Below are 12,958 nucleotides of genomic sequence, written 5' to 3'. Positions count from 1 at the left end.
CTGCAGAGATCAGCATGATTGCATTGTTACCATAGGGAGGAAAGGAATAATAACATGCCTAGACACATGGCCAATACGAGTAATATATTTCCGTTCTTGTGCGGAAGCCTTGTTCACAAATACCGCATCTTTGTGAGCGTCCAGCTGTTTCTGCTTTCTCGTGTTTTGGCATCATATATTTCCGCCCTTTTCCCGCGCTTCCCCAACGCGGCACCACGATAGATCTTCATGAGGGTCAGATTCGTGCGGCCAGCGTGCGAAACCATACCCACAGTGCCAAGAGTTTTCTGTCGCTGCTCTACGCTGTTTCTGTCGAAGGTAAAGATTTGTTGCGACACCTCTTGCTGGCGCCACCCTTTCGATTGCCCTCCCCGCGAGCTTCCTCCATTCAGAAGCCGCCCTTTCCCTCCGCACTCCCGACGGCACCGGGCCCGTTCAGCCCGCCTTCCGCCGCGACTCGCTCTCTAATGATTGGCCGCCCAAGTGATGGTCACGTGGCAGACGACGCGCGCTTCCATAAAAGAGCGCCGTGGCTCGGGCGCCAAACTCGGAGCGCCTGAACGCCGTCAATAGTTCGCTGCGTGCACGTTTCCCGCCACCAGCGCCTCGCGAAGGACAAACCGCGCCAAGTGCGCTAGCTAGTCGCCTGTAGTCATCGCACGTGTCCGATCATAGGGCTCTTAGGGTCCGAAGAACAGGGCACAACTCGCATAAGCTTATATAGCGCCTGTTGAGCGTCAATAGAGAGAGTGGGATACGTAAAGAGGTCAGAAGTCCCTCGTTTCGTACAGCTCATTTAAGTCCAGACAGCTAGTGTCAGCAAATTGTTGTTTTGAGAGTAACATAAAGCAACACGATACAGAAGCATATCCTGAAACAGGGTCGTCTCTGCCTGGCCACGGCGGCAACAACTCCTTCAACCATGGCGTCTTCCTTCGCAATCCTGCTGCTCGTCATCCTCTCATTGTGTTCGCACCTCAACGTGAGTAGGCTCTTCCGTTTATTAACACAACGCCTGTGCACTTTTGCCGTTGCGAAAAGATAAAAGCCCATGCTTTAAAAAAGGAGATATAGCCTGAACGAGTCATCGGACATACCTAAGCCATTGAGTTGTTATTGTCTTACAGAAATGCTCCGTCCTTGTTCCAAAGGTTCATAAATAAATAAAGAAACGACTCGCCTTAATATATACGACAGCAGAAAAGCAGAACATGCAAAGACAAAGTGGCAAGCATCAGAGCAAAAGTATCTTTAGAATTTAAGGTGTGTGATGACCGATTTCAAAAAGACGGCGCGACTTTCCAGGTAAAGTTTTGTCATTCGAGCTTCTTAATATTCCTGTCAATACAGTACGATATCACTTGCGCTCCATGATAAATTAGGTAGGGTTGCTCGTATACTGCGATGAGATTGCGCGGTAATGTACTGGACATATATATCGTGCTCTCTGACCATGCATATAATTACGGCAGGCGATGATTCAGTTCCAGAATTCCCTTAATCTTGTTTCCTATCTGCCTTTCTTCCTTTCTTTTTCTTCGCAGTTCTTTGTAACTGGACATATCCTTGATGTTTTGAGAGCAGGCTGGCCGGCTTATTTCTGAAAGCTAGTATTACTTATTTGGCGACAAGTGTTGCATCAAAAGTTCGCTGACCTACACGACGCAAAAAATGCAGATGCTGATGACTAAATGCTAGATGCCTTGCGGAGCTGCCCACTGAAGATTGTAGCAAAAAAAAGATCACGCCTATATGGACTCGATGTTGCACAAATATTGATTAACTTTTGCAGAAATAAATGAAGAACGTTGTCTAGAAAGGTTTCACAAACAGCTCAGTAGCGACGCAAATTGAGCATCATGTGCCGGGCACAGCTTAGAGCATGCAAACTAACCTGTTGCTTTTCTATACTCATTAAGCAAATCCACAGGTCCGTGTTTGCTGGCTCGCAAGTCTCCGCTGGTGTACAATTGCACCGCCAGATTATAATACTTCGCAGTGTACGCTCCTACTAGCTAGCTTCACCGCTTCGACGGATTACCGTCGATCTTCATAACACGTTCCTTCCGTTATGTCCCTTTCGCCGGGCTTTCCCAGGAAATGCTTTGTTTTACAGCGAAGCTGTCTATGGCTACCCCCCGAAAAAAACAATCGTTACGGCGAACAGAAAATGCCTTGCGGCAACACCAACTCTCTCGCGAATGCTCTGTAGGTCTCAGTCTAACGCAGGTATATTGAAAAAAAAAATGGTACTGAAATTCGCCGCTAAGAAGACTCTCAATAGGCCGAGTTTTACTTGTCATGATGAGTAAAAGAATAATAATAAGAAATACAATTTTCAATTGCTTTTTAGTGTAATGTAATAAAATAATAACAAAAAATAATAATCTGGCAAAATAAGAATGACCCATTGGGTACACAGAATACATATATATATATATATATATATATATATATATATATATAGTCATATCCCGTACAAAAACATTCTTGAGAAGGCATTGAAATATTGTTGGTCAATGTTGAGTTTATTATTGAGGAATTATTGAGAGTATGTTGGAGAATTGTTAGGTTGAGTGTTGAGCACTCTTGAATATTGGTCACTGAAATCAAATTGAAACACCATTGGGTACCTCAATGTTGAATAATTGTTAAGTTACCATTGAAAGTCCATTGTGCTTAGACGGCCCGTTGTGTTTGTTTTGTTGAATGGTTGTTGAGTTACCATTGATACTGCGTTGAACTAACGTTGTGGTAGTTCTGTTGACCTGTTGTTGAGCTATTATTGCCACAGCATTGAAAAGCATATCGTGCCACAGTTGAGATGCCATTGAGATTTCAGAAGTCGCCACTGAAATATGATTGACGTTTCGTTGGGCTGGTGTATTTTTATTCATATATTGAAATTGCTTCGCTGTTCACACTTGCATGCACCGGTGCCTGCTCATAACTTTCCCAAAAACAAACAAAATCAAAGGAGAGACTGATCAACTTGAAGTTCCTTTATTGTGTGCACGTGAAACATTATTACAGCACATAAGGCACCACTACATCGAACCTGGAGACACAGGCTAGTACCTACAGCACTCTAGCAGTGTAAATACATCTGAAAAAAACCTATACATATGAATCCAATCAAAACGATCATTGTGCTCTTCACTTTCGACTTAAGTTTATGACTAGAAGGCAAAGCGACTCATTAGGCAGGGCTTAAGCATACCCTTGTAACAACCAACTTTGAACACATGAACACTTGGAGCTGCTTGCATGTGAATACACAAAAGACATCTGAATATGTTACATTAAAATGTTGCGCACACTAACACATCACAGGAAGAGCTACGGCTGACTGTGAGAAGGCAAAATAACCAACTTGAAACGAATGACTTCACGTAAATATATACAACCTTTAGCACACGTCTTTCACCGTGATTAAAATTTAATGAAGTACCAAAGTAGACTTGCCTGAGCTTTGTCTTCGAGATATATATATTTTCATGTTGCCCAATTATTTTATAAAATAACATCACTCAACTTAGCTATTATTTGACGAGACATCATTTAGAATGTTGTCGGGCATGATGAACACCTGAATCGTGTTTCTGACAAGCCAGGATTGCTTTCTTCAGAAATAAACTTGTAAAGCGTTTGTGTAATGAAAGCAGCTTATCTCCCTCGCACAATCAAGAACAAACAGTACGCCATTTGATTATGTTAATTTGGGGTACAGAGGAGTTCGTTAGTGGCATTTCCTTAATTTAGTGAGCTCATTTTCAGGTAATATTTGTGGAGTTGCACAAAGCTAATTAAAGCACGTTTTGGGGCCTTTTTTCATATACCCAGCAACTAAGTGCTACCTCAGTCAATAAAGAGATAAGGAAAGGCTAATACCTTGAACGATGAGAGAAAAAATAATTATTTAGCACAGAAAATTGGTAGTAACACATGGCTAGCACAATTCTAAGCAGCCAAATAAATGGTCACCTGCACTTTCAGTATCAAGCACCCCAGAAATAGTCTTACAGTATGAGAAAAGGTTCCAATGACTCGACAGCCCGATTGCTGAGACAGTGAAAAACGCAAATAAACCATATACGAAACACCAATTACCTCAATTTCACAGATAAAATGTTATAAAATAGCACCAGAATTTTGCTGCATAAAATATGTAAAGGTTGCATAAAAATTGGGACAAAGCAGTAACTGAAAGACAGAGGGAGCTACAGCGCACCCATGCTGAAAAAGATTACAAGGAAAATGATATATATGCATATTTAAGTTTACAATTTTCGCTCCAACATATAGAAAAAGAACGCATGCACTTAGAGCATAAAAAGGTTCATGTGCCTGGAGAATGCAGCGCAGTACAAAGAAGCGTCATGAGAACCGAAAAGTAGATCTTACTACGAATGCTTGCAACCTACAATCAGGCATGTGCCATGTCATGCCTTGAATGTATGAAATTCATAAATCTTACACACAAAGGAAGTTACCATCACTCTTATTGGCTTCCTGAGGGAATTCCTTGAAATTGAACTAGAAAAATGTACTCAGTGTCAAAAACAAAGAGAAGATAAGACCCTATAGCGTTCTTCCTGAAATGAACAGCGCAAATAACTTCATGTATCAATTCTATGGACACTTCGCCAATTCGGTGTACATTTATATTTCACAACCACCCAAACAGAGACGAGAAGGATGAATTAAGGTAGGAACACACATGAACGCTGACTCAAGTAAAAGTTTATTCGTGAAGACGAAGATTTTAAATACACTGGCCAACTTCACAAAGAAAAAGCCATGGATGCGCAGCATACACAGCCCGGCACAACAAAAAAGGACCGAAATACGTCCTGTAGAATAAACATGTGCGCCAAAAACTAACAAAAACATGAAAACTGAAAGGTTTATCCTGTAAGCGATAGTAACGAGAAGTACTGTAGCAACTCTTTCCCACTAAGGGTCACAGAAATCTTGTTTATGAATATTTCTTCGTGATCAATAAATAATGCTTCCATAAGTCCTTTTGTGTTCTGGTCTCTGTGATGAAAGAATCGTTCTTTCTGCTCTATACCGCAACACCAGAGGAGTTCCAGAAGCAATATTGATCACAACCGAAACAATTGCGTAACCAAGTTATCTGTTGCCCTTAGTGGGAAAAAGTTGTTCTCAAAAGAGTATTTCCCGTTGGGTAGTATCACTTATCGGACAAATCTTTCGCTTTTTCAATAGATTTGACCGATAGTTCTCGTTTTTCACGCACGTTTATTCTACATGGCATGGCTTTTTCACATTTTTTTCTTGTCGCACGTGGCTGTTTCTGCCACGCACGCACGGATTTTTACCTTTGCCAAGTTGACCAGTGTGTTTAATACCTTTGTCATCAAAAGCAAACATTTAGTAGAGCTTGCGCTCGTGTGTGCTCCTACCTATTTCGTCGTCCGCCTCTGTTCGTGCTGCTGTTTACAGTACCCACGTATCACTTGGTTAGGCTGGTAAACATTCTCAGAAACAAAAGTAAATGCCTCCCCTCAAAAGGTAGCCCATCCTTTACTACTAAACGCCAGAGCAAATCGAAACTAAGCCTTCACAGCGTCCATGCAGCAGCTGGTACACCACAGAGTAACACAAAAAATAGTTGAAAATCCCACTTGATGCGAACTTGCTAGTGAATCAGCCACATATCAACGGGTGTCTCTTGCACGACGCCAAGGTGCTTTTGGCGTAGAACACTTTAGCATCTGGGAATTTACTGCATACGTAACCTGTGAGAAGGGAATGTGGACAGAAAATGAGATTGCGCGGATCAAGAATCTGCCACGCACTGCACATAACTACGCACGAAATAGAAGTACACACTATACTGACAAGTAAAAATTTGGGACTCTTTACGAGTGCCGTCGAGAAAAGGAAGGAATGGGTTGCTACGGTAAATGTTGGCTAAAACACGCACAGCGATGTTTCACAGTGGGGAAAATATTCCCGGCTCTCTCGCAGAACCAAAGACCACGCGACAGTGCATAGCCCATACCAAACAGATATCGAATCTTTTGGTAGAAGGTGAAGGCACAAAAGGTGATCACACTAACCGTATGGTATACGATGAGCCACTACGGAAAAAAAAATTCTGATGTTCCACGTGCCAAACCAACGATCTGATTATGAGGCACGTCGTAGTTGGGGGCTCCGTATTAATTTCGACTTCCTGGAAATTTTTACGTGCATACAATGCACAATGCACGAGCGTTTTTGCATTCCGCTCCTTTGGAATGCGGCCGCTGCAGGGATCGTATCCACGACCTCGATCCCGAAATTGCCACGGAGGCCGCCATAGTTACGAAATGCGTAAGCGTGAAGTGCAACACTGCCTTCCGGTACGAGTGTGGTACAAGCATAGCACAGCTGCACACCTGCTGCACAATTATTTGTCGCGGTTCTCCTAAACTCGTAGTGCCTGCCTAAATACCTTGAAAGGCAGCGTGCCTCTCACGTATCGGAACGCGATAACAAGCGCTTAGACGGCATACGTGAGCCGCCATGAAAAATGACGTGGCCACTGTACAAAATTATCACTGCGCAGAGAAGCCGATCCTTATGTTCCAATTGTGTTCTCTCATACAAATGAAGGAAACGTTATTAGACATGAACAAATGAAGCAATGCAATTTTACGCACATGGGGCGCCGCTGCCTCTTCGCCTGCCATTGTTTCAAACAAAGTGACGGCGGCAGCGACAGTTAGTATCGCGCGCATTTGCTCCGGGGCATGCGGTTTGCTTCAAGAAAGTGAACGGTGTGCTGAACATGTCACGCTCCTCAATGTCAAAATAAAAAAGAAGGCTACGTGACCAAGAAAACGAGATTACTTACCTATCTTCAGAAGTGCGGCTGCGACTGTTTCGGGGTGCCTTCTCTCCAACAGGCATCATGGCCTCTGCCGCGCAACTCTTCAAAACCGTCAGGCTCGCACATCAGTAGAAGACTAGTTGTTGGGTGAGCCAACCACTTCACCGGATAAACGTCCCACTTATCGTCGTTAAAGCATTCCACTAAAATGTGCGTCATGATGTCCGAAAAGAAAATACTTTCATCAAGTAGCACGAGGCGTGAACCACCGCACAACTGCAACCCAATAACTGAATCCGAAAACCGTTCACAGCTTCACATGGTTTCACTATCGTATTCAGTTATAAAAACCTTTCAAACACAAAATAACGGCACTTAAGAACCACTAATTAATTAGCAAAAATTTTTTATTAACTAACCTTCATAAATTATTAAGAACTACCTAATTTATAGCGTAAACAATAAATACTACGACCAAAAAATGCGACTACGAAACTAGCGGTAACCATGTGTACTGTTGCAAAAGTGTGCGCAAAACGAAACTCGGTTGCGCCCGTTTGCGCGCACACATGCACACCCGAACGCTACCCTAACGTTTGTCGCGCCACCTAGAAATAAAAATTTCTACTAGTTTTGCTATTTTTACAAAAATAAAGCTTCTAAAATAGTTTGTAGCGTTTTTGCAGATGACGAGGTGACAATTAAGGTACAATAAGAGTCCGTTACCTGTATTTCTTTCATTTGCCTTTGGTGTTCTAGACTGAACATACGAGACCTGCAGGCTTGGGAGAGGACGACCGTTCCGCGAGGCTCAAATAAATCGCGTGCTGCTTGCAAGGCGAGAAACGGGAGCAGCCGCAGATACAGCGATTAGCTGTGATACTGTTGCGGTTGTTGCTGAATCTGAAGCTCTTTGAATTCAATGGTTATAGCGGCTGCGCGCTGCGATCTCAAAGCGCGTTCATTCTTTGACCTCTAGTACCACGGACATTGGACAAAAACTATATTTGCTTTACGGACAGAGGGTACGTCGCAGGAAATTCGAAGACCTCACCCGTGTATCTTTGTAGCGTGTGCGCGCTTGCATCTTATGATTCCCACAGTGCGTCCGATGCTCGAAGGTAGCGTCGTCGCCTGTCGGTACCTGTCTTATCGCCGGCCGCGCTGCCGCCGTGCCTACTTTTGGGGAACTCCACATGCGCGTAGTCACCGTGTTGGGAAGTGAGTTTCGCATTCTTCTGCTCCCCAAAACGTGCTCATTTCGGATCGTACCAATGGTTATGTCATCTAGTGTATGTTAAAACAACCATGGCATTTGTACACCGGCGAAGAAATAAATCGTTATGAACTTGGGTGGTCATGAATCTAGTCTAACGTTGCAGTTTTTACGTAGCGAAAATGGCTACGAAAGTGGGGCGGTCCCGGAGATAGGCGCTTCAAAGCGCCAGCTGTAGCGACAGCACCAGGAAGTGGCACGCGGGGCACACACCAAGCATTTCAGAGCTTACTGGCTTTCGAATTAGAGGAGTATGCGCGCGCTCGTGGCCTATTGGTGAGAGTACCGGGCTCGACGGCCGACGTTCGATTCCACCCCAACGGTCACACATAATTTTTTATTAATGAAAGCGAGGCGAAAGAAGAACCTACCTGCCTCAAAGTGACAGGAATGAGGTTGGAACGCATCGCAAAACATGTTTGGAATGTCTTCATATGCGAGTCCTAATTATTCTATACTGGACTCAACTGCTACACAACAATAGAACAACTAGAAAAATCAACAGAATTTACCCAATAAATCGTTTATTGAGAACACTCAACGTTAATATTGTTGTGCAAGGGTTGAGTGAACTCAATTGCTCTTGAAAATTTGTTGAAGTCAGTTGTTTCAACAATTCCTTAACAATATATCAATGGTTAATCAACACTCATTTTTGTAGGGGATCATAAGCCAACAAACATTGACACCAATGACAACATAGGGGAAATTACTTGTGCTAATAAATGAAATAAAGAAACGAAGAATAAATGGAAATTGAAGTGGATGAAAAAACAACTTGCCGCAGGTGGGAACCGAACCCACAACCTTCGCATTTCGCGTGCGATGCTCTGCCACTTGAGCTACCACGGCTATGTTTTCCCATCCACTTTCCTGGGTATTTATGTGTCCTAGTAGAACCCTGGGAGTGTTAGCCAGCGCCACCACACACAGACCTTGGCAGCGGACGTGGAACGTCCTTTTTGCCGCAGGCGTCACGAGAACGTGATCTTTTTGGGTGAAGGCAACTGGTCAATAAACCCACATATGCTGCCGGAAGTCAACATTATAGCCGGATTCGAGACCCTCGTTATGGAATAAACGAGAAGAAAGGGGGTTTATGGCTTATGATATGACTAATAAAATTTGGGACCCTCGGGGTTAACCCCCTTTCTTCTCGTATTTATATATATATATATATATATATATATATATATATATATATATATATATATATATATCATTATCACTAACATTATCCTTGTTAGGTCTAATTCGTAGACTGGGAACATACAGTAGAATGCGTTAAGGATCAAAGCATATAGTTCCTATAGTATTACACAATCTTACTGCAACAACACTTGAAATGACAAAAAATAATTATAGTGTGGATTTTATACTACTAACCATAGACTAATAGGGAACTGGATTGCGCAGTTATATTTTGCACTTCCATTTGAATATTATCATACATTCTAGCTTGCAACCTCTAGAGTTCATTTCTAGTTTTGTTAAAACAATGATGGCACATAGCTAAAACAGAAGCTCAAATTCGAAATTCTAACACGCGCCGAATGCTCATTAGCTGTAGAGTTTCTTTTTCTTTTTTTTTTGCATTCAGTTCCATATGAAAACGCCAGCTAGTGCCAAGAAAAAAACCATCAAAGAGAACTAGCAGATTAGCGTAATATCCACTGAGTCACAGCGGCCTGTGTTCTAAAAAGAAATAACGACAAACTTCGTTTTCACCTTGCGGCTGTTTTCAAAGCACTCAACCTTGGTTAGATCGATAACCTAGGTTCCAAAGTTTTTTGTTCTTTGATTCTGCGAATGCAAAACGTCTTAAGAGGGCTGCCGAAACCGTATAGGCACAGCACGATCCACCTTCTTGTCATCGTGTCCGTAGTGCTCGCCTCACAGGCGTCTGCGTGGCCAAATATAGCTGAAATTTGACCAAATTTTGACGTTTCAAAATTTGGTCACAATCTTTTGTTCATTTGACATATTCATACGTTTTGCCCTCGCCTTTTGTCGTTAGGCGCCTTGCTTCTTCCGGTAACGTAGTTTGGAGCAGTGTGCTCAGTGATGGAGTGCCTGCTTGCTTAACAGAGGTAAACCCCAACACTGTCTCTCCGTTGGCTGTATTCAGTGTTAATCGTGTAAATCATGCATTGAAGGGCCACGAAGACGTTCACCGACCGTGTAGCAGCGCCTAATAAGCGAAAAAGAAAACTAGAATAATTCAAGCACTGACTGGGACCGTTGTAATCCCGCGAGGCAGCGGACTTACGTATACCAAATCAGGCTCCTTAATCCAACAAAACTTGTCGATTAAATGTGCAGGAAGGAGTTCCCGCATTGTCTGCGGGTTAAGAATGAGCCAGATTCTTACGTAGTCGGCAAACCCTGCCCGGCATTTCCAAAGTTTCCCTCATCACCTCTCCTACCCCCTTTTTTCTTTATTCGATGGCGGTCGTGCTCCCTCCACTAATAATAACGGTCAACGTGAAAATGACGCGATTGCTCGGTGAATGACCAGTCGCGACCATCATAAATTATACACCCCTCTTTATACGCCCCTCTTGATTTCGCATTAGAGGGCGCCTGAAGAACGACACTAAAGCACTTTTGACCAGTAAATTGTTCTTCCAGCGCTCGTTTTCTATTCATTTGGCGTAAAAGAAAATTCACCGCCAATGGTGACAAAGGCTGGCAAAATTTTCCTTGGTCAATCTTACGCCAAAGTTTCGGCAACTTCTAAGGCAGCGTGACGGCAATGATTTATAAGTTGTCGAATCTGGAATATTTTGTCTCTGTCGAAGGGGATTTGCTAAGTTACACATATTGCTCTTTTCGAGTGCAAAGAAGTGCTTGTTTACCGATATATAGTTCACTACACTGGAGTAGGCGCTGTCAAAATTCATGAGATCACGAAAATCTGGGGCCGAATTCACAAAGCTTCTCGCTCGTAAGTGGTCTTTGCCATTCGGCCGCCTTCGCTAATAGCATCTCCGAAAGCGCTATTGGTTTACATGAACTCTTAAGAATAGTTCTGGCGTAAGAACGTGATTGTGAATACGAGTCATGATGCAGGGACTTCCGGGGGAGAGTTGCTGCTCGTCCATCGCTTTCAGCTTTTTTTTTCTTTTTTTAACTTACAAGGCCACTTCTTCAGAAGCCACGCAAGAAGCCATAGCTCGGGTCAAATACAAAGTTCAATTCAACTGTGAGAGGAAAACACAGAAATGCTCTCTTTATAGACCACCACAATACGGACTTGAATGAAAGTTGTTGCGTTTTACAGAAAAAAAAAATCGATTGCGACTGCTCTAAGTAGAAATTTCAATTTTGGCCTCAGTTTTTTACATAACTCACCGAAAGTTATGTTTCAGAAAATTTGAACTACGAAGCCTGCATACTTGTAACACGACACAGAAAGCAAATATTCCGGTTAGTATAATGCACCTGTGGATCAACAGTAGACCAAAAAATGTAATATATTACTTTACATTTCGTGCAGGAATCGTTGCAAAGTAAATGAGCGTTTTAAAAAGTGTGAAATAATCCCGGAATGGACGTTTAACACACCAATTTTTTTCCCCATCAGATGACTAAATAGATACACTTTACATAAATATGACGTTTTTTTTTATTGCTGAGTTACAAAATTATACACTTCATGCTTGTGCTCTTTTGGGCAACTTTAATTATCCGTTGCAAAAGAACTGATGGCCTCAATCAAGGATGCTTTCCTGCGGTCATTAGGTTTCAGCGTTTCATTTAAATGCAAACAGCACGATAGAATTCGGTGCAGTGGACGTTGGGAAAGACAATTTCTCCTTTCTCATGTTCTTAGATAGGAACTCTTGAGATAAACCCTCCTCTTAGAGGCAAGATTGGTGGCTTTGATGTTACTAACATGGCTAACGAAATATTGATATTTACTGCCCCTTTCAAGTACCAGAAAAAACTTCAACGTGCAGAAATGCACACTTGCCGTTTCGGCCTCAATTCTATAGTATGAGAATACCTTTTATGGCGCAATACCCATTCCCAAAAGCAGCTTTTTTTCACATTATCTTGTTCACCTACTCGCGCTCATTAGCACCGCGGCCCTTTTTCTTTTGCGCTTGTGTTTCCTCGCGGCATAACTTGCGTATCAAATTAAGTGAAAGCGCACAGGGCCGTTTCATGCAATGCTACAACAATGACCTATAGAACATAGAGTTTCCTACAATTTTGTAGGAAACTCTATGCTATAGAATGTGTTCGCCATGATGCCCGGCCCTGGGTTGTGGCTCTGTAGGCCGCTTCTCCTGCGCTTGCCTATTTCATTGCTCTCCTTTACTAGACTGCGAGCCTTAGCTATATGTTTTGTCTGAGCGCAGATGTTCATATATGCCTGCATTTTTCTGTGTACAGAGTTCAAACACGATAAAACCTGCAGACGCACGTGGGTAAGCCGTGCTCTTCATCATCTCATTGCGCGAGCACGTGTCCTTGGCTCCTCGATCGCTGCGTTTTTTTTTTTCGTTTTCTTAGAAAGATCACGCTAGAATGAACCAGGAAAGTTTGCTGTGCTTTGCTCCGAATTTGCACTTGAGGGGTTAGGATAACTACTGCAGGCGGAAACGTGTACAAATGACTCTAAAGGAGGCCATGAATGCTACAACTGATCAGCGGTTCTCATTGTGTAAGCCACCTTGCGTATTTTCCAAGTGCCAAACAAGTTCCTCTTGTCTTTTTTTCGATTAATCTCTCTCCACGCTGTAATACGCTCATGATTAACGGCGTAATGGCCGAGGCGCGCGGTGTGGGCATTGCCGGTGTTGCAGAAAAGACAACCAGGCTCCAGCGAA

General features: G+C 42.9%; 1 protein-coding gene across 1 annotated transcript in view; it reads left to right on the top strand.

Moving 5' to 3' along the window:
* Nucleotides 1–562: 562 nt before the first annotated feature.
* LOC135915945 (uncharacterized) overlaps nt 563–12,958 on the top strand; it is a 69,723-nt gene continuing 57,327 nt past the window's right edge. Inside the window, exon 1 of the mRNA XM_065449135.1 lies at nt 563–982. Coding sequence (XP_065305207.1) covers nt 923–982 — 60 coding nt within the window. The 5' untranslated portion in view covers nt 563–922. The remainder of the gene's footprint in view (nt 983–12,958) is intronic.

This window comes from Dermacentor albipictus, chromosome 2 (genome assembly GCF_038994185.2).
Source record: "Dermacentor albipictus isolate Rhodes 1998 colony chromosome 2, USDA_Dalb.pri_finalv2, whole genome shotgun sequence".
NCBI classification, from domain to species: Eukaryota; Metazoa; Arthropoda; class Arachnida; order Ixodida; family Ixodidae; genus Dermacentor; species Dermacentor albipictus.
Note: the sequence above shows the minus strand (reverse complement) of the source record. Positions and strands in the feature narration are given on the sequence as shown.